The sequence below is a fragment of the Podarcis pityusensis genome, assembly GCF_964106645.2.
Source record: "Podarcis pityusensis genome assembly, chromosome: 17".
Lineage (NCBI taxonomy): Eukaryota > Metazoa > Chordata > Lepidosauria > Squamata > Lacertidae > Podarcis > Podarcis pityusensis.
In genome coordinates this window covers 10,709,305-10,730,896 of record NC_138042.1, presented here as the reverse complement: position 1 = coordinate 10,730,896, position 21,592 = coordinate 10,709,305, and the positions used below count along the sequence as shown (strand labels likewise).

Here is a 21,592-nt window from a genome sequence, read left to right as displayed (position 1 = left end):
CTCCTCCAATCGCGGCCGGGCGAGGAGGCGCGCGCCTTGCCTGCGGGGTGGAGGAGCGCGGCGTTCTAGTCCTTCCGCCCCGCCTCCTTCCCCGCCGCCATCTTGTCTCCTCACACGCGAGCCGTGCGGAGATGAGCGGGGCGCTCGACCCAGCGCGTCCCCACATGCGAAACGGGACGGTTGTTTCCAAGTATTCGAGGGAAAGGGGGTTGTGGAGGCGGATGGAGGGCGCAACTACCTTTCCATATACACTATATCTTTTTTATTTATTGAACTGGTCGGTCTCTATATCTTGCACAGGCAGGGCGACCCAAAGCGTCGTAACAGACACCGGCCAGCCCACCTTCCACGGAGCGAAGTGTGCGCAATAAAGCTGCGATCCTAAATACCCATAGCTTCGGCGTCAGGAAGCTGCTCATCAGACCATTGTGGAGGTCCATCTACCTCAGTATTGTCTGCACTGACTGGCAGCAGCTTCTCAGGATTTCTGGCAGGAGCCGCTCCCAACTCTGATCTGGGGGTGTCGGGGATCGAACCCGGGATCTTCCACTTGTAAGGCGGACGCTTTGCCACTGAGCTATGGTTGCTCGGAGTTCTTCAGTTCCCACGGTGCCCATCAAATAAGAATAAAATACTCACGTTTAGGCACGCCCTTAATCCTTTTGTAGTCGGACGCCTTGTTAATCCTCCTGTAGCATTTATAAATTGCACCCGTTAGACTAAGCAGCCGAGCCGATAGCAAACTTCCGCTCAAGCGGACCTGCCTGCTTTACTTGGAAGCAAGTCCTATTGAGATGAGTGGGATTTGCAGTGCGATTCTAACCATATCTACACCCAAGCAAGTCATGTTGAATTTAGTGGCATTTGCTACCAGGTAAATGGGGATGGGATTGATGCCTTTGTCTTGTTATGTCTTGTTTAGCCGCTGGTGGCGCTCTCAGGTGTGATACAACAAGGGAAACACTTAAGGTGGTCGCCACATGGCTGTAGCCACATTGCAACTTAAAAGGGATCTAGGGGAATGTCCAGACAGAACTAGTGATACTAGGTATTGTTTTACTGCTTGTATTTTCACATACAATACTGATTTTTGGCGGGATGTTAATTAAAAATGGAAGTAAGCGTGGAAAGGATAGTATAAACAAGCTGCACACTACAGTTCTTATAAAATCCAGTAAAAATCTGGGAAACGCCCCACTGAGTAAGACTTATTTCTGTGTAAATAAATATGCTTAAGATTGGGCTGAAGAATGAAATATTAGAATAAGAATTGTGGGGTTGGAAGGGACCTCTAGGGTCATCTAGTCCAACCCCCTGCAATGCAGGAATCGCAGCTAATGCATGACATGATCAACCTCTCCTTCAAAACCAAGAAAGGACAATCCACAACCTCTCAAGGGAGTCCATTCCACTGTCGAACAGCTCTCACTGTCAGAAGGTACTTCCTGATGTTGTCATAATCTCCTTCCTTGTAAATTGAATCCATTGGATTGAGTCCTACCCTCTGGAGGAGAAAACAAGCCTACTCCATCTTCCATGTGACAGTCCTCTCAATATTTGAATATGATTATCATATATTCTCTCAGGCTCTTTTCCAGGCTAAAAATAACCACTCCCTTAATCATTCCTCATCAGTCTTGGTTTCCATTCCCTTGATCATCTTGTTTGCCCTACTCAGCACATGTTCCAGCTTGGCAATATCCTCCTTAAATTGTGGCACCCAGAACAACACTATTCCAGGTGGGGTTTGACCAAGGCAGAACAGAGTGGTACTATTGCATCCCTTGATCTGGAGACTATACTGGTTGATAGCATTAGCTTTTTTTTACTGCTGCATCCCACTGTTGACTCATTAGCTACCTCCCTCCCCAAGTTTGGTGTCATCTGCAAATTTGGTGAGCATCCCTTCAATTCCTTCATTCAAGTTGTTTATAAAGGCATTGGACAACAATGGGCCCAAGGCAGAACCCTGAGGCACCCCACTTTGCCACTCTTTTCCAGGATGATAAGGAGCCATTAATGAGCACTCTTTGGGTTTGGTCAGTCAACCAGCTACAAATCCACCCAACAGTTACCTAATCCAGCCCATGTGTTACTAGCCGCTCTGCAAAAATATGTGGAACTTTGTCAAAAGCCTTACTGAAATCAAGATACACTATGCCCACAGCATTCCCCTGATCCACCAAGCTTATTACTTTATACAGTGGTACCTCAAGTTAAGTACTTAATTCATTCCAGAGGTCCGTTCTTAACCTGAAACTGTTCTTAGCCTGAAGCACCACTTTAGCTAATGGGGCCTCCTGCTGCTGCCACGCTGCAGGAGCACGATTTCTGTTCTCATCCTGAAGCAAAGTTCTTAACCCGAGGTACTGGGTTTCTGGATTAGCAGAGTCTTTAACCTGAAGCGTATGTAACCTGAGGTACCACTGTATATATAAAAAAGGAATGAGATTCATCTGGCATGACTTGTTTTTTTTAGAAACCCATGCTGGGTCTTAGTAATCACATCATCCTTTTTCTAACTGTTCACAGACTGACTGTTTCATTAGTTAATAGGAACTCCCATAGACCTCAGTCTGCCTTACCCTTTGAGTCGTTCAGCCTTTGAGTATTATGTTCCAAGCAATGTTACTAGGTTGTTCCAAGTTTCTGCACATCTGGCTTTGCAGAATGACTGCTCTGAAAATTGGATTTAAGGAGCCAGTCCTTCCCAACTACAGATCACTGATGCCAGCTTACATGGGAGCAAAGACCAGAATTATTTGTATGGTCCACATCTCTGTAGCTTTCTGTGGTGGGGTGAATATCCCACAATAATATGGGGATCCATTATTATTTTACAATTATCATGTCATTCCTCCCAAAGGATACAAAAGCAGCCATATAACATCATACTCAAAACATCATTAAAACCATTACAAAAAAATGGAATTATTTAATTTTTTTGTATTGATTCCTCACCCAAGCAAGCAGAAATGTTGGGATTTTAGTTAATTTAATCTGGTTGTGTTGACTTGTCTTAAGAGGGATTTATTGTCTTAAGAGGGATTTATTGAGGCTCATATTTTAAAAAACAAATCTAGTGAAGAAAATATAGAAGTTAAGCTTATATTTCCAATTTTGTTCTGGTTTCACAAATCATTTTTGAGGGAGAATAATACAGTGCAAAATAAGAGCTCCCGTTTAATACACTGAGCCAGTGTTTCAAATGCAATATGCACTTACATCAATTGCATTTTGGTCACTACTTGGGAATGCCAAGTACTGCAGTGCTGATTCCTTTCCAACCAACATTCCCTCTCACAGATTGTAGCACTTAAAAGATTAATCTTTTGTTATCAGATTTTTGCTCAAACAGATCTTGAAAGAAATAATAAATTGGGGAAAAGGGATACCCACAGAAGATTGAAAAGGCACCCTAACACTTTATTAGAGTTTTTGCTTTTTTCCTCTTGAGAGGTTTCTAAATTACTTTTTATTTGCACCTTTCATTTCTTCTCTCTGAAAATTCCTCTCCAGTCTCTGGTGCTTCTTTTGTAACCATGCTCATCACCTCCAATTTGTAACCATGTTCATCACCTCCAAAATTATAGAGACCAAATACCCGGCCTGGTCTGTATTGACCATGAGGCAATGGGAGGCAGAGGCAGGCTCGACTAGGTGCCTAATTCCAAGTTAGGCATATATTAGAACCCTGACAGGGCGCTTGAGAGCAGAGAAACAGCAAAGGGTACAGGGCTCTTTTCTCACTTGTATACAAATTCCAAAGCCCCTTTAACTGCGATTTCATATTTCAAGGTTTTGTTCTTGGCTGCAGCTCAGGGTTAGAGATGAAAGAGCTTTCGGAGAACTGCTCTCTAAACCCTGCACAGTCGCATGATCCTGGTAAGTCATAGTTTTGATTGCCTTGTGTGAAGAGTGGCAGCACTAGAACAAAATGTCAGAGGGGAACATAGATGGGGAAACATGTATTTCTAGGTGGGTGAGTTGTGTTCCACATGTTAAGCTTTCCGAAAGAAAAATAACTATATGTTAATGTAGGAATCCAGTCGTGGTGGCAAGCTCCTTGTTTGTGATCCAGGCCACACAATGGCCTTGTTAATTTATGGACTAAGAGGCTGACTTTAACCACTGGTTGGGGCCCAAGCATATGCACCCCAGGAAGGTCACTTTGGTGCCATTTGATTTCACACCCGGAGACGCACTCCATTGTCTCTCGAGATAGGTGGAGGCCAACAAGTATGAGACCATTGAGTGGACTCCTATCACTTCACCCTGTGGATGGTGCTGCCTTAATTCTTCTCACACACAAAGTATCGCCTGCAAATAAAAGCCTGTTACATCAGAGGAGGCTTCTAGCTCGCCCACTTACAGCTCTGGCAGGAATTATCAGCAAAACAATAATAGCAGTTAGCAGCTTTATTATTAGTACATAGGGGGATATTCAGAAACATGATCCCTGCCCCCAATCTGCAGATTAATGAAGTCCAAAGCCATCCTACCACCTTATTCCTATTTTGTACTGTTGCATGCATAGGCAAGTCTTGGTTAGGTTTATTGAGTTGTGCCAGCAGAGGTGCGGGAACTGTTGTTAGGATCACCAGCTCAATTAACCCTAACAAGACAAGCATATTAGCCTTGATCCCAGATAGTTCCTTTCTTAAGCAGTCCAAGCTCTGAATCCCCCCCCCCGCCCCCCATTAGTTTGGGCATTAAGGAGACAATGGTCTCGGAGGTAGCCATACAAATCTGCAAATCTTTCTCGCTCTGCCCTATCAGTTCCTTTGGCTGTGGACTGAGCCTGTTGATTACAGGTAGAGCCTGTGTTGAACTGCATGTTGTTATGATCCACGTGTGTAATAAAATAATTTTCACATACTAGTGCTGGGTCAGGAGACCAGTTACCCAGCTGTTCATGGTCAGAGGAGTTTTGACAAGCATAGGCGATATTAGTTTCTCCCAGGTGTTTTCCAATACCTTTCCCCCTCTGGGATTTGGACATTTGTGTTGCCTCCCATTCTATCTGCTGCTATGTCTAGATTCTCTCTTTTCTGATGGAGGCATGCTGTAGTCTTTTTAGAACATTCTGCCTTTTCCTACTTCTACTGCCTTCTGGGACTTTTGGTCTATATTGGGTCCCTTTGAAGTTCCTTTAAGGGGAAATGTTGCAGCAACACGAGTCTCCTATTCAATCAGAGAAGCATCATTCCAACTCCTGGATGCGTGTGCAAGCCTTATAGAGGCATGGGATCACTAGCAGAGCCAAACTGTGCTCTGCGACACATGACTTCTGTGCAGAGGAAACAGTCTGGGAAACAGTTGCGTTGAATCAAAGGTGACCTGTTCCAGAAGCTTTGCTAACACCATCTTAGTAATCAAGATAACCCCACAATTAATTGGTAGTTCTTGCAGCAATGAGCTCATATATATTCACTTGCTTTGATATAAGCTAATTAGCAGGCTCTAATGTTATACTTAGGGACGTGGGTGGCGCTGTGGGTTAAACCACAGAGCCTAGGACTTGCCGATCAGAAGGTCGGCGGTTCGAATCCCCGCAACGGGGTGAACTCCCATTGTTCGGTCCCTGCTCCTGCCAACCTAGCAGTTTGAAAGCACGTCAAAGTGCAAGTAAATAGGTACTGCTCTGGCGGGAAGGTAAACGGCGTTTCTCTGGTTCGCCAGAAGTGGCTTAGTCATGCTGGCCCCATGACCTGGAAGCTATATACCGGCTCCCTCGGCCAGCAAAGCGAGATGAGCATCGCAACCCCAGAGTCAGTAATGACTGGACCCTAATGGTCAGGGGTCCCTTTACCTTTAATGTTATCCTTATCTGTCAGCTTGGGGTGCTGTGCTCTGAGCCCAGAAAGGTTAACTATCTGTAAGATTTGGGTGTTTGCCACCTATGCTCTCATCTGGTTAGGTAAAGCGATGGGAAGTTGTGGCCAAAGAGACGTATGTTGCTTTGTGTATAAAGAATGTATGCATGCACTGGTGGAGGAAGAGGAGTGTGAGGGGAGCACACTGTCCCCGGCAATGCAATCCCGGTGGGGTACCTGCGCTGGGCGTCCCACCCCCAGGACGAGTTCCAGCGCCAGCTCCGCCCCCGCCTGCTCTCCGCCTTCCCGGTGCCAGAGCGTGAAGCTCCACCACTGTATGCATGTTTGCTTGGGTGCGGACAAGCCATCTTGCTGCGGTATCCATCCTAAGTCTGTAAAGGCTGGGAGACCTAGCAGGCTGATCTGCTTTAAGTCTACACTTTACTTGAATAAAGCATTAGAACTGATCCCTCTGGCATTTTTGACACCCTTCTTTGGTATCCCTTCACCCAACAACTCACATGAGCCCTCCTTTGGGGCAGTGGATCACCCTTTTTCTGTTTCTTTTTTGCAGACACTGGCTGCAAGGGGTGATTTCTTCCATGTGCATCTGATACCTGCTAAATGTAGGCTTCTATTCTCATTTTCCTGTCAGCTGATGGGGAAGCATTTTGCCAGCACTTGAGCTTGGGGCTTCCCAGGCACTTGGGAACCCCACATAAGGGATTTTGACAGGTGGGGTGAGACAACCCCCTTCTCAACTGTGATGTCCTATTGAAAGCATATGCTCAACAGGTAGGTTGTTCCCAATGCCTGAGATCACAGAATTAACCGTTTTGGGTGGTATCTTCTTTGAAATGAATGTCTCCTTAAGATATGCCAAGATACATTTAATTACATCTGGGATTATCTCCAGTTAAAGTGTTGATTTCCAACCTGATTATGGATCATGGAATCTGCTTACTCAGGTTCCTAAAAGAAAGAGGGCTGTGCCAAACACATAATTTCCCGTTTCTATTAAACTGTTTTTTGAACTAGAGTTCAGGTAAATAAATAATATAATAGGTTTTCCTTTAATATATATTTGAAGTCCCCCAGCAATTTAAATGTAGAACATCTTCCATGCAGTGGATGAATTTTGGGGTGGGGGAGAAAGACACCACTAATTACTTTGATTTCTAAAAATACAAATTGCATTAGACTTCATAAGTTTTGTTGGAATTACAGACTGAGTAAAAAAGAAAACCACACTAAAGAGATGTACAAAACAAAATGTTTAATGTTTCAGTTATAAAATAATTTTTGAAAGATACAGGGATGTATAGGAGAGTAGAAAAGGACTATAAAAAGCAAACACAAAATTAACTGCCCAGATTTAAAAATTGATTGATGGTATTATCATTACCTTTGTGGAAAGTTACCAATTCCTGTAGCCACAATTTGGAACTCTTTCCAACTAATCCTCCTACATCCTTGCATTTTAGTGATACATTTTTTGCATATATTTAGGTTCTGCCTCATATTTAGTTATTCCAAAGTTCATACTTACTTTGTTTACTTCCCCCCGCCCAACAAACACACAGCTTTTTTCTTGCAAATAATATTTTGAAGACCTTTCCCTATTTAGCAAGTCAAAGCTGCTACAACCATTTTGCCCCATCCTCATTCAAGAAACAACAGCGCTATTACCCAAGCTTTCTTTCACCGGCAACCCCAACAACAGTTGCCTATAAGATTTTCTTCACAGCATTTGTATGAAAGGCTGCTAGTCATTTGGAAGAGGTTATAAATTATCCACCAAGTCAACGTGCCATGCTGAAAGGCAGCTTGCTCCTTTAAAGGTGTCTATCCCAAGTGGCAAAGGGTATATATAATGAAGTAAACGCCACGGCAAGGAGAAAAGACACTTAGTAAATACAAACGGTTAAAAAATGTGTTATTGGAATGATCCAACTTCTCAAAGATTATTTGTTTTAAGATTAAGCCAGAACACTTGGATTGAGGCCAGTTTGGAGTCTACTGAAACAAGTTAATGGAATGAAATCAGCTCAGCTGGCTAGCGGGTTACAGCCTCCCTGGACTGCTGGCAACTGAAATCTACCGCTTCTGCAAACTGCTTCTGCACTGGCAAGCAAGAAACCCAGCCACTCCAGGCTGATCGTGAGCAGGGAGGCTTTGATTGACGTAGTAGCAGATACCTCTACACTCAAGACTTCAGATGGAGCTATTGTGACAGAAGTTCCTCGTTTTTCAAGGGGGGTGGGCCAAGAGTGTTTCCAAATCAAGGGATGCTACTGTTGTTCTGGCACAGCAAGTGGAAGCAGGACCCCACAGACTGCTGCTCTTCAAAGAAAAGGCTTGACAAATCTCAGACTGGTTAATTCCAGTGCGTCTGCTGCATGCTACCAACGGAAGCAACAGGAATGAATGGGAGGGTCAGCTATGCATCTGCTTGCTGTTTGTTGGTCTTCTTCAAGAGCTTTCTCAGATTAGATGACATGAAGTAAGGCTTTTCGGTAGAGCCATCATTACGTTCCAGATCTTCCACTGCAAAGAGAGACAAATTCCCCCAGCAAAAGGGATGTGAAAAGTACCAAATGGCAGGTATCTGGGATCAAGTAAGGCCATTACAAAGGGAAAGTGTTAGCAATCTGAACCTGTGAAAACACAGGGAAACCTGACACCACTAACTGGAGGCTGGGACTCCCCCCAAGCAAGCTAGTGTTCCCTACTCTAGATGCATGTCCCAAACTGAGAAGGATTTTGAACTGACAAGTCAATCCTTCCACTTTTCCTCAAGGAAGATTGAACAATTCCTCATGGTGGAGGATATGGTCAGGATGGGTTTCCTCAACCATGTCTTGGTGTGAGGAGATGGATCACCCCATTCTCAAGGCTCTGGCAGTGTCCTAATGATTCCACAGATGTCAAGATCGAGATGAAATCTCACATTTGAGGCAACATTTGCATTAAGAAAATTAAGTGGGAAGCTCACAACTTCCCTCCTCTCTGCATGTAAATTGAGTGCTTAGAACGAAGCTGTCAGTTGAACCTTGCAATGCACAACAAGCAGGTACGTATGAACTCTGAACTGCACAGCTTCTTTTGAGGATAGAATTTAATTCCACAGCCTTTTAAATTTAGCAGGATTCCAGGCAAGCAGAATCGGAGGAGAAGATGAGGAGTTCAATTTGCATATTTAAAATGCAGAGTCAAGTTTTTACACCTGCTTTCTTTTTCCAAGGGGTGGCAATGAAGAGGATCTTTTTTCCTCCATGGGGAAGCAGGAAGAGAAGCTGAAGAATACTGCCTCTGGCCATGGCAGCAACAGTGGTGGTGATAAGTTATATGAAGTTTTGCTCTGCTTGTCTTTTTATTTGGAAATTCTTTATCTTTTTTATTAGCATCAAACTGATCAATTAAGCTTTGTAAAGAGCACCATTCCCCTACTCACATCCTGACAAATACTATGCCTCTTTTGTGATATAAGATCCAATGTATGTGAATAGCATACTGGCCCATTTGCCAGACGCATATCAAACAAATGAAACGGATTTGTAAAAATGTTACATGAAAAAAAAAATACGAGGCACTACACTTCTGTAAAACAAGAAAATCCTTAATAAAATATTAAAAAAAAAAAAACCTGCATCTGGCCTTCTCTTCACAAAGTTCTGTCTTTGCAGCCTTTTGTCAACTTCCCTGCATATATATATTTTTAAAAACTGGTGCAGCACAAGAAAGAGGCATATTCCTGATACAGGTATGAGTGATCTGCTCAAAACCAAAATTGGCTGCTCCAAAAAAAAGTCCACCAGAAACAGTGACGTCTTCAAAAACTTCAAAAAGTGCTCTGCCTGCTCAGGTCATCAACAGGCAGCAGTAGGACCATAGTTTTTTTGGATTTCATACCAGTATTGCCTCTGGAAAATGATTTTCACCTTTTATTTTGCTTCCAGAACCTGTTTAGCCAGAGACAACCCTGGGGCAGAAGAAATGTGTACACATCATGGGAAGGAAAACCTTTCTCTCATTTAGCTCCTTTAGAAAACAACTGCCTGCCACTAGCCACAGGAGTTTCCAGGCTGGCCATTGTCTCATGAAACACTACAGAATTTATAATGCTTTTGGCCTCCAATTTCATCTTTAAAAAAACAAGTTTCCATCTCATTGTGATGAAGATCACTAGTGAGTCTTTGTCAACATTCATTTAATTTCATTTTGAATTGATCCTATGCTATCTTTTGCATGTTTACAGAATATCTGTGCCAAAAGCAACTCTCAAGGATAACCAAGAAGCCAGGGACAAAAAAATCAAAAAAACTTATCATAATTATATTTAATCAAAGGTAATTCCAGACCATAAACTTGAAGTGGATAATGTTCCACATGACACCAGGAGAGCTAACATAAAGGAAGTATCTCTTTAATAAGGCACTGAGTTTTCCGAGATGGAATCTGGAAGTTTGATGCCGTGTGGAACAAGATGCAGAATGTATTAAGTGTTTTCAGGAAAACCTCCCAATACAGCATTCTGTCTGCCCCACTTTCCTTTCTGACTGCCTAGCCGCTGCCAAACCCACATAATTCCTTTTCATCCTTTCCTAAGCAAATTCACAGTTGTTTGCTAACTCACCTTCCCTCCCCTTCCCCACCAAAAACAAAAACAAAAAACAATACCCTTTAGTTTTACAATGATTGGAGCCAGATTTGTTTTTCTGGCACAAGGAATAAATATCCTGACATATACTATGTTCAGCTAATAAAACTTTTGTAAAGCAGACAAAAATAAACTCCAGCTTTATACAATACTGAAAAACCAGGGGGGTTGTATTTTGAGGAAGAAAATCTAATACTTTATGTGCCATAGGAAGGAGATATCAGTCACAGATTTTTCAAGATCATTATTAGCTTAATTAAGGACTTTGCAAAGATGTACATTGGGAATTTCAAGGCTACACTGGGAATTTCAACACTACATTTTGACTATAGTTCAGTATGGTATGCTAAAACTTATGTATTTCAATGGGCTTAAGCATACATAGCTGTGTGGGATTGGGACCATAGCCTAGGAAGAGAGCCATTAGGGAAATTAGTAGCCATTGCTTTCCGCATCAAGACAAGCTGTAGAGAAGTTACATACAAGCAAATGTTGTATATTGATAAAGATTACTCTGCAAGCTACTGTAATCTCAATGGCATGCTAGAGTGTCAGAACAGTTCAGTAAAAGGGATCATCCAGCAGGATAGCAAGCTTGCAGGTTGTACAGAATACTGCTTTTCAACAAAATAAGTAAAGGAACTGAAAATGAAGGAAACTCAAAGCTTCTGGGAGAAATGGCCAAGAGCCCCACAAAGTTGCAGCAGGAACTTCAAAACAAGGAAACAACTCTTTGCTGCTATGCTAGAATCCCTTTCCTCCTCCACTTACTTCTGCCTGGAAGCAAGTCCTAAGCAATTTGAAGCCTCCCGTCTAAGTAGACTCAACTCAAAACCAGCCCAACCAGCCAAAGATATCCCTAGCACCTCGATAATTTTGGTTATTTTGCCCCTTTGGACAAAAGCATCTGCTCTCGAAATTCACTGATAACCAAATAAATGGCTCTGTTCTACATCTGCCTAGTCAAGGAAAGGGCAAGTCCAAGAAATGATCCAATACTTAATGTAAATATCTGCAGCACCCACTCTGTACTGTATGCATTCTGCTTATTTATGCAACCGGTTAAATAGCCAGACTTGCTATAGCGATGGCATTTTGGGGAGAGCAGAAAACAGCACCACATGGTGCAAACAACGGAGATGCGGCGAGTTTTCCTGACATTAAACGCATTTGGCCTTGAACTTCCGCTTCCGCTCCTCTGGCGCCAGAATGTTTGCCTCCCACTTGCCAGAGGAAGCACTGTTTCCCAGAACAGCAAAACTAGGAGGTTTGCACCAGTTCTCAGGGCAGCCATGAAGGAACAACACCTGCACACGGACCAGGCAGGTGTGCACAAGGCTCACAGTGGGGAACCTGCGTGTGCCTCTCCCACTCCGTGCACCAGTCCCTATTCCTGGCTCTCAGCACTTTTGGAAGATTCTAGGCTTCCCTTCAGCAGGATTTCACTCAGTGCGGGGGACATGTAATAAGGCCGCTCAGGAGATCCATCATTCCTTTCCAGGTCTTCACCTTTTGGGATCCCACGGAAGACAGAGAAAGCAGCCGCAGAAGGATGGACAAGAGAGAAGCAAAGCAAAACATATAAAGACAAAAGCAAAGGAATACAAAACAAAAAGGGGAGAGAGAGAGAGAAAGAGAAGATTTGGAGTTAGTTGCAAATAGATTCCTCCACCCAGAAAGAGAGTAAGGCAGCTTAGGCAGTCAACTGCTTTTATGCTATGGAAAATGCTTGCTACTATAGCGAAAGCGGAGGAGTTGCTAACTAAGCTGATGGCGGAGACATGAAGGAAAAATCAGAAGTTAATAGTTTCACAATCGCAAGAGGAGTCAGCTCGTACGACCCTGCTACCATGTGGCTAAAATGAGTCATTTCCAGAACCAGAGAGCTGGTATGGTGTAGTGCTGTCCTAAGATCTAGGAAACCAGGGTTCAAATCCTCACGCAGCCATGAAGCTCACTGCATGACCTTGGACCTGTCAATTATTCCCACACTGCATCCCCTCCCAAACCAGCTGGATGCCTATGGGAAAGCCACAAACCAAGCCTAAACTCAACAGCTGTCCCAAGTTCTCTCTTTCCTGCATCAGGTAGACAAGAGGTATCCTAGCTGTGAATCTGGGGAGGTTCTGCATCACTGTTCTGACAAATAGTGAATGGCAGACTTCTCCTGATGCTTTTTAAAGTCTGCTGAATCGATGGCCATGACCATATCTTAGAACAGTGAGTTCCGTAAGCCAACTGTGTGAGGAAAGTCCTTCCTTTGATCAATCCTAAACTCTAGTTCTCTCCCCCCCCCCTTTTTGTGTGTGTGTGTGCCTCACAGTGTGGGAGGCGGAGGCAAATAAAGACTTGAGATAGGAAGGCACATTCTGCCTGTCCTTGACTGCTACCTAATAGGGAAGACTCGGATGGTTACAGGGGAGCCTCTCAGCTAAATAAAACTGCAACAATTCAGCCAAGTAGGCAGTCTTTTCTGCCTCTGCTGAAGATCTCTTTCACATGCACCTACAATTTGAGAAGCACTGAGGTGGTAAATGCAGTACCTAATGGGGGAAACTCACAGCCAGATAGAGGGTTTCTAATTCAGAGAAAGAAAAGGAATCGGGAAAGAGGCAGGAGACAACAAGAGCGGAATATGACCAAGGGAATGGGAAGGAAATTCTCCCTTGGGAACGGAATCGATTGGCTGCCTCAAACACATTTTAAGTCAATATGCAATTCTGCTGCAATGCAAATGCAACAAAAAGACAGACACATATAGGGGCACTCTAGGATTTAAATGATCAATAAGGGCAACTACTTAAATCAAAATAAATGTGCAAGTTACCTAAACCTCAGAGGTGCCCTTTTCAGATATTATAGGAAGGAAGCATAGCGTAGCATGGCATTGGGAGCAAACCCCAATACAGTAAGTGGGCATCTTTCTGAATAAGCATGAATAGGAGCGGGCTGTACATTTTAAATTACCACTCTTCATTTTTTAGCACTTCCCATGACAAGAAGATACTAAAATGCAAAGTAGGCTCAAAATCAAAACTCTCAGCCTTCCCGGTTAGAAACTGCCCTCTTCAGTTAATCAGCTTCAGCTGATTAAATCTACCAATTAAACTTCGTAATCCAATTGATTAGCAAACAAGTGCTGGAAAATGCAGAGGCAAAATAAGGGCAGAAGGGCTGAGGGTTCTTTTGTAGCCTACAGCTTCTATGACTGGTATTCAAAAGTCAGTTTATCCGAATGTGTCCCCCAGAAGAGAAGTCAGTGACAGATGACATGACATAGATCACAATGAATCTGTTAGCCTTCAATGCACAACAGCAGTTTGTGCTGTAACAGACTGACATGGCTGTTATCTGGAATGGAATATCACTAGAGCCCAACCTTTTGGCAAAAGCAAGGCCCATGCAGGACCATTTTTTCTGGCCTGCATCATGCCTTCTGAGGGTCCTCTTGCACTATGGCCCAAGGAATCAGGAATTTGTGGTTCTTTTGCGGGTAGGGGAGGCATAGGAGAAACTGCCTGCAGGACATTTTCAGCAGCTGCTGGTTTAATACCACAGTGACTGGAGCATTTCCATTACAGTTTATAGTGCTTGGGCAAACGTGCTTGTTTCACTAGAATGGCACCAGAGCTGGATACTTACAGAAACACAGGAAGAGTGTGTCCACACACATGGCATACACACTGAAGAATCCGTGTGCAATTAGATAGGAGCCTACAACCACCGTCTGCAAGAAAAAGCAGAGAATCGTCTCTGTTACGAGCTGCATCTCAGCTAGCCAGCGGCTGCAAACTAGAAATGGCGTTGAAGCTGCAACTTTTGCAAGAAGTCAAGAGTTGAAACCTGGGTTCATAAAAGTCAAGATGATGACCTTGGGGCAGTCAGTTACTTTCTGCCAAAACTCACAGGGTTGTTGTGAGAATAAAATAGGTGGCGGGGAGAACCACATTCACCGCCTTGAACTCGTTGCAGGTGAAATAAATGTAAGACAGAGTCTCCAATATAGATATTACTGCAAATTAATAGTGGTTTTCTCCTCCCTTCCCCTGCGTCCTCAACAAGCAACACAACTAACAAGGACTAACTCAAACTATCATAGCTGAAAGACAGAATATGCAAAAGAAACTTTAGCTTCCAAGATATGTAGTAGGGGCGTTAAGAACTGAAGAAGTCCTTAGCTTAGATACCAACCAGAATGGGGACCCAGTAGTAGTTAAGGGGTGGTGCTGTGTCTTGAATAACTTTTATCCTGTGGGTGAAAAAGAAGAAGGCAAGTATACCTAAAAGGGGAAAGAAAAACAAAATCATTTCATCTCAGAATTTTCTGTCTGATCTTCAAGTCAAACTTTTGAACCCATTCCTCCCCTCCTCCACCTCAGAAGCTATTCCCTCTGTGCCCCATGCATCTTTCGACAAGGTCTCTGCACAAATAAACATCCCCCTTCTCTGCAAAATTAGCTCTTGGACCTTGCATTTTCTATCTGTGTGTAGTGGGAACAAGCTGAGCAAAAAGGAAGTAAGAAGCAAAACAATGCTGGGAATGAGGGGGCGGAGGGCCTCTGCAAATGGAAGGCATTTCATTCCCGAGGAGAAGCTGAATAAATCAGTTCAGAGGATGAAGGATATTTGAGAGGAGGCCTGAAATATCCCCAAGAACTTACCAACACTTCCCACAATCAGGAGTTTGCCAAGGAAAAGCAGGAAGTCTGTGACTTTATCCAGAACAGCAACCCTGAAAGCAGATAGGAGAAACAATAATTTTCTAAGCCTCCTCTCCGTTGTGGAATTATGTTAGCGAAATTTCTAGCAATGCCTAGAAGAGACTCCCGAGTACAGTTTCTGTAGGCAGCTTTTCCCAACCTGGTGCCCTCTAGATGTTGTTGGACTACAACTCCCAGAACATCAGGCAGTCTTAACAGCATGTGGAGGGCACCAGGTTAGAGAAGGCCACTTTAGATTATAGGTAAACGAACCGCCATGCATTTTCCCTTGTTGGACTGGGCACAACCTACAGATCATGGATTGCAGACCCCTGCAGTACACATGCCATTTTTGTGGCTCAGGATTTATATTGCTTCCCCATTCACACCTCTGATACTGGACTTCACCATGCCTCTCCTCCCTCCACATTTCTCCTTTGTGCAGGGAAATTCTCAAGTCTGCATTCTCTCAAATAGCTGGTTCAAACAGAGCACATGAATCGAGCTGGTTCGCATCAAAATCACCAAGTTTGCAAGAAAACGATCCATTCCCAATTTTGAATTTAGGACCGAAGCTTTCTTTACACAGGAAATATAGAGCCCTGACCACATCCCCAAACCTTGCCTACAAGCCAGTGCAATGTTAATAACAATAATTTTATTATTAATATGCCACCCAGCTGACTGGGTTGGCCCAGCCACACCGGGCAGCTTCCAGCAAAATATAAAAACACAATAAAATATTTTAAAATTCCTGCTTTCAGATGTCTTCTAAAAGTTGTATAGTTATTAATCTCCTTGACATCTGGTGGTGGGATTCCACAGGGCAGGTGCCACTACCAAGAAGGCCCTCTGAACCAGCCAACTGACATCTATTCCCTATTGCCCATATGCCCATTTGGGCAGTGGTTTTGGCACTTGGGATCCTTCCTAGTTCTAAAGATATGGGATATGACACCATGTCATTTTACATTGTGTGCCAGTTGGCAGAAACTGCACACCCTCTCTTGTAGCTCTGAGAGGATTCTTCAGCATGGGGCCAGGGCAGGTGGGCAAGCTGTCTCTGAACAAAATGCTTAAAAGGAGTGGGAAGGAAATGAGAGGGAACCTTAAAGCTGGAAGAATTTCATCCCAAAGTAGCTTGCCCAAGGAGGATGCTCCCCCACCAGTCCAAAGAAGCTGGCTATCCCTGTTTAAAGTCCTGAAGCAGTAATAACCAGGCAACTCATTGGCAGGCCCTCACCTGACGATATTCCTCATGAGCAGGAAGAAGGCATTTCTTGCAGAAGTGCAGAAGTTAGTGCCATAAATGGCAATCTGTGGGGGGGGGGAAATCACCAAAGAGAATATGAACATTCCGTCAAGTTATCCAGGGTACTTTAATCAGGAGCTTTTGACCTCATGCCCCAGACCAGATGGATGATTTACATTGATCGTGACAATGTGACATTTGCTCAGCATCAGTGCTGCTCTGTTTCCAGAAAGCAAAGAGGACTTGCAGGCAGAGAGAGCATGTTGGGAGTTTCTGTGCTTTCCTTTATGGTGTCTCTCTGTGCTGGTTCTTGTCAACTGTGGCCAAAGGTGGGATGACACCAAATGCAAGAATATAGATTGAATACCTCAACAGTTAACAAAGGATGGTTTATTGGCTTGGCCTAAAATGTTTCAAGTCTGTGGAACAGCCAACACAGCTTCTTTTCTAAAAAAAAGTTAGTCATATCTTCCACGCCATATCTGAATATCTTTCGATAGAGCTCAAACCATAATGTCAGCAGATTCAAAACACCTTTGAGTCAATAGAACACCCTCTCTGCATCTTTGAGGTCTCCTCTTCATGTCCTTGTCATCAGAAGAACCCGCACAGGTTGAAAGAACAGGGATGTCTTGAGTACAAGGTTTGGTAGCAGTACCAAACATGTCATGTTACAGCATCCCCCAAATCACAGGTATCACCAGAGCTTTCCAAACTGTGTGTCGCGACATGTTAGTGTGTCGGCTGCAGTGTGTAGGCGTGTTACACAAATGCAAATGCTCCCCGCACTCCTCCCAGGGCTGGAGAGGGGTTCGTTTAACTTCCGGCTTGCTAATAAAACTGAATTACTGCATCGCAAAATGATGCATTTCTAAAAGGTGTGTCACCAGCATGAAAAATTTGGCAACATTTGACCTAGACACATTCCAAGCCTCAATACACCTGAAAACAGAGGGCGGATCAACACTCGTGGTTTTTAATGCTAAAAAAAGAGGTAAGGGATGATTCTGATAACCATATAGCCATATGATGTTCTTTTTAAACGTTCATAATGTGTTATTAAAATGTGACCCCAGAGGGTGCTGCAGAGCAACCAACTACTGAAAACCTGGAAGATGCTATGGAAAAGAAGCAAAGGAGAAACCAAAAGCAGACCTTCCATGTCTTGCCGTTTTAGAACGCTATTTCTAATCATTGTAATAACGTTTAAAAGTTGAGTGTAGATCTAGCCAGAGGCTTCTTCAAGGTCTAAAGCAGGGACAGATATACTATGAAACTAATGAAGGTTAAGCTTCTGGGCCTCTAATCCTGGAGGAGCCCCAGAAGCAATTTAAGTCCACATTGCTTTTGTTAAAAATGGGTCTAGTAGGCGCAATTTAAGTCGCACGACTTAAATTGGTTACTTTTTTGTTGTACAGTCAAACCTCGGTTCCCGAATGCCTTTGTTTTGGAACGTTTCAGCTCCTGAATGCCGAAAACCCGGAAGTAACAAGCTCCGGTTTTTGAACAATTTTCAGAAACAATTTTCGGCTTCCAAGCCGCATTTTTCATTTTTTCCCATTGACTTTGCAGCCAGCCCACTGATCCTCAGTTTTTGAACTTTTTGGAAGCCAAACCAGTCTTCTGGAACGGATTAAGTTTAAAAACTGAGGTTCCACTGTATACATTTCAACAATCCCAAAATTTGAGATTCGGTAGCACAGATGTTGTAAAGGTTGTTGTAAATGACCCCACTGAAGAAGCCAACAGTGGTTACCCAGACCTCATTGCTGGTTGCAAAGGGGCCCCCCATAACAGTTCAGGCTTCAGGGTCCCCAAAATGTAGGTCCACCCCTAGTCTAAAGTATGACTAAGGCATCTAATAGCCTCTCCTGCTAATGGCCTGGCTAACTGGTTTGGCAGTCATCCCCATGATCATCTGAGCATCTACAACTCTGCATGAATTCCCTGAGAACGGTCAAGATTCCTCACCATAATGTAGGCATTCCTGTTCAAGAACTTGATGAACTTCTCGAGGCACCAGAAGCAGCATTTGAGACAGGTCAAGAAGAACTTGGCACACTTGTTGTCGGCAGCTAATGCAAGGATGGCAACAAGGAAGAGGAGGAGAAAAAAATTATCTATTTGTCAGACTGGGCAGGAACCATGCACACAGTTGCTCACAAGCACAGAATCTGGAATTATCATTAACACTTGAAGGATCCTAGCCTTTGTTATTAAAAAGAGCAGCTTTTTAAAAGGGATAACTTCAAGAGTTATGCCCTTGGTCCAGAGTGCAGTGGAAAGCATCATTCAAGACAATGAGGAAATGTCAACATGCTAGGATTTGTATGTGCACCAGACCTGCTGGACCAAAGCATCTGTCTCTGTGAGCAGGGTGGGGTAGGGAGCTGCAGTGCTCAGGGGCCAGGGCTGTCTTGGCTTGTGGAGCTATTTGTAGTTCCCTCTTCCCCACCCTGTAATATACAGTCGTACCTCGGAAGTCGAACAGAATCTGTTCCGGAAGTCCATTCGACTTCCAAAACATTCAGAAACCAAAGCGCAGCTTCTGATTGGCTGCAGGAAGCTTCCAAAAATAGTTCGCAAACCAGAACACTCACTTCCAAGTTTGCGGCATTTGGGAGCCTAAATATTCAAGAACTAAGCTGTTCGAAAACCAAGGTACAACTGTACTGGGATATTCTGCTGCCGCTACTCACCTGCCTGTCAAAAATACCCCAAATTTCAAGCCCTGACTGCATAACAAAGATGTGAGAAAATTGCAGAAAGAGACATCTGCAGAAATTTCACACTATTTCCATAGCTTGTATTCTTGGCACAATTTTCACTTTGCTTATTGGGAGTTATAACTCATAGGCTTAACTGTATTCTCGGGCCAGGCACATCCTTCAACAGCACCCCGGAGCATAAAAAATATCCCTCTTAAGAATACAAAAGGAGAGACTCAAGAATCCAAAGACAGCCCCAAGATGTCTAGCTAGGTGGCAGAGAAAGAGAGGGAAAGGGAGAAGATCTCCCAATCTAAACATGGAAAAATGATTTCATGCCAACTGAGCCTACTGATGCGTGGCCAAAGGAAAGAGGTGGACTCTCATTCCTAGCACACTTCCTGTACTAAATCCTTCCCCCTGCTTAGTACCTTTTAGCCTGTGATCCAAATATTCCAGCATGACTCGAATGACCTGGACAATAGCAAGAATGAGGGAGCCGAAGGCTAGTGAGCCAGTGTGATACCTGTTGGGGGGAGCAGAAAAATTGTATTTGCTGTGGCTTCAGAGCATTTGTGAACTATGACAAAGGACGCTGTATCAGCCTGCACAGTGGGACAGGAGAGCCTGCTTGTCTAGCCACTAGGTTTCTCAAGTTCCATTTTGAACCCCTATTTCCATATTGGGCTTTGCAGCATATCCTTATGGGCTGCTGGCCTACTTCTAAGGCTCATTTACTCCAACTGGCTTTAAGCTCCCTCTGCCCGGAATCTGACCTCCTCCTGGGAAGAAATCACCAAAGCCCCCTTCAGTCATGGAACCATGCTAAGCACCTTCCTGGAGCTTGCTATGATACTGTTCTGCCCTGGGACTTCTCCACAGATCGTGCAAATCAACTGCCTCAAAATTATCCTGATTCAGATAAAGATGTCAACCAGAGATAAGGTTGTTGTTGGACTCCAAATCCCATCAGCCCCAGCCAGCATGGCCAATATCCAGAAATGATGGGAGTTGTAGCCTGACAATATCTGAAGGGCCACAGGTTGCCCAGCCCTGATGTTAAGTGGTAAACAAGGCTCTGTTTTCTGTATGCAATTGGAAATAACAAGCCTCTGCTGTGTGCCAGCTCCTAGGATATCAAAGCTCTTTTCTATACCACAATGACTTGAATGCTCTACCATTTTCCAGTCTGGATGCCCTATCTAGCCCAGAGTGCAGATAGTCCAATACTGAGCTGAAATCACTGTGCAGAAACCTGCCTTGTCTATCTAGGATCCTGTTCAGCCAACAAACCCTGCATTCTTCCCTGGTCCCGCAGTGTGCAGGGCAGTGTTTCTCAAACTCGGGTCTCCAGCTGCTGTTGGAATACAATTCCTGTCATTCCTAACCAGCAGGACCAGTGGCCAGGGAATGATGGGAGTTGTAGTCTAAGAACAGCCGGAGACCCAAGCATGAGAAACACTGATGCAGGAACTTCCGACTGTCAAGAATTGCATGCTGCAACTCTCCTGCCCACCCCAGTCTTTGTACCTGAGTGCTCTGCCAAAGGAGGAGAACAGAGGGAAGGCTGGCATGTCATCTGGTTTCTTAAAGGCCCAATAGTACGAGGCAAAGGCTCCGGCCAGCGTGACTTGGCCCAAGGCAATGACAAAGTTTGCCAGCCAGAAGAACATAAAGACATTGTAGATCTGGAAGATGATGAGGTACTTGTGGTAGGTGCTCTCGCCACCGTAGAAGGCAAAGAGGCAGCGAGCGCTTGGGCACACTTTGGTGACGTTGGAAGTATTGAAGGTCTAAAAAAAGAAGGAAGAAAATGATGTTACTCTCATCGCTATAGGAGCCAGACAGGCAGCTTCAGAATTCCACTTGAATATATTTTCAATAAGGATTTCTTACGTTTACAAAAATACATGCGTTTTTTCAAGTTGTGTTTTCTACAGATTAGTTTCATTTCTTGTGAAACATTAGTGTTACATACAGTGTTAGGTTGGGAAGAAAAGAGGCGGAAAGAGGGGGAGGAGGGAATGGTGACTGGGGTTGGGTGACAATGCTTCTATTCTTCTACTTAGTGTGGGCGGGGGTTGTGTCAACATCACTTGTGTGGGTTCTCTTACTCTTTGCATGTTGTATTTCCTTGGTGGTGAGAGAGCTTGGGGGTGGCCTAGGGTATGGTTGGTTGTCTTTGGTTGGCTGTAGTGAGATTTGTTTTTGTGTGTGAGTAGGGGTGTGTGTGTGTGTGTGTGTGTGTGTGTGTGTGTGTGTTTGGATCAGGTCAGCCAGATTGATTTGTATGCTGTCAGCGGATTCTTCTTATTGTCTTGTTGGGCTGTGTATGTGATAAAGGGGAACCCTACCGGAGTGAAGGTGCCCACTTGAGAATGAGGGCATGCGGCAGTTCTGTTTGCATCGTGTTCTATTTTAGAAATGGATACGAGTACTTAGATCTGGGCAGGTTG

General features: G+C 44.0%; 1 protein-coding gene and 2 long non-coding RNA genes across 6 annotated transcripts in view; 2 read left to right on the top strand and 1 right to left on the bottom strand.

The window, feature by feature from the left end:
• Window positions 1-16: 16 nt before the first annotated feature.
• LOC308467014 lies at window positions 17-7,380 on the top strand. 2 transcript variants are annotated; one of them, XR_013981081.1, is made up of 3 exons: window positions 17-1,048; window positions 3,799-3,885; window positions 6,391-7,380. It is a non-coding gene; the product is annotated as an uncharacterized lncRNA (long non-coding RNA). The 2 variants fall into 2 exon arrangements; XR_013981082.1 differs by lacking the exon at window positions 6,391-7,380 and having other exon boundaries at window positions 3,799-4,345.
• The window catches only part of SLC44A2 (solute carrier family 44 member 2 (CTL2 blood group)), a 58,626-nt gene continuing 44,111 nt past the window's right edge, over window positions 7,078-21,592 (bottom strand). For 2 of the 3 annotated variants that reach the window (XM_080988133.1, XM_080988132.1), the window contains exons 15-22: window positions 20,667-20,929; window positions 19,568-19,662; window positions 18,400-18,503; window positions 16,420-16,493; window positions 15,138-15,208; window positions 14,668-14,756; window positions 14,119-14,203; window positions 10,133-11,985 (exon numbers count right to left, since the gene is read on the bottom strand). In XM_080988133.1, coding sequence (XP_080844259.1) covers window positions 11,864-11,985; window positions 14,119-14,203; window positions 14,668-14,756; window positions 15,138-15,208; window positions 16,420-16,493; window positions 18,400-18,503; window positions 19,568-19,662; window positions 20,667-20,929 — 903 coding nt within the window. In that variant the 3' untranslated portion in view covers window positions 10,133-11,863. Of the gene's footprint in view, window positions 8,364-10,132; window positions 11,986-14,118; window positions 14,204-14,667; window positions 14,757-15,137; window positions 15,209-16,419; window positions 16,494-18,399; window positions 18,504-19,567; window positions 19,663-20,666; window positions 20,930-21,592 lie in introns of those variants that run through there. The other variant, XM_080988131.1, reaches the window with a different exon arrangement.
• LOC308467021 lies at window positions 8,370-10,493 on the top strand. The gene is made up of 2 exons (XR_013981089.1): window positions 8,370-9,625; window positions 9,711-10,493. It is a non-coding gene; the product is annotated as an uncharacterized lncRNA (long non-coding RNA).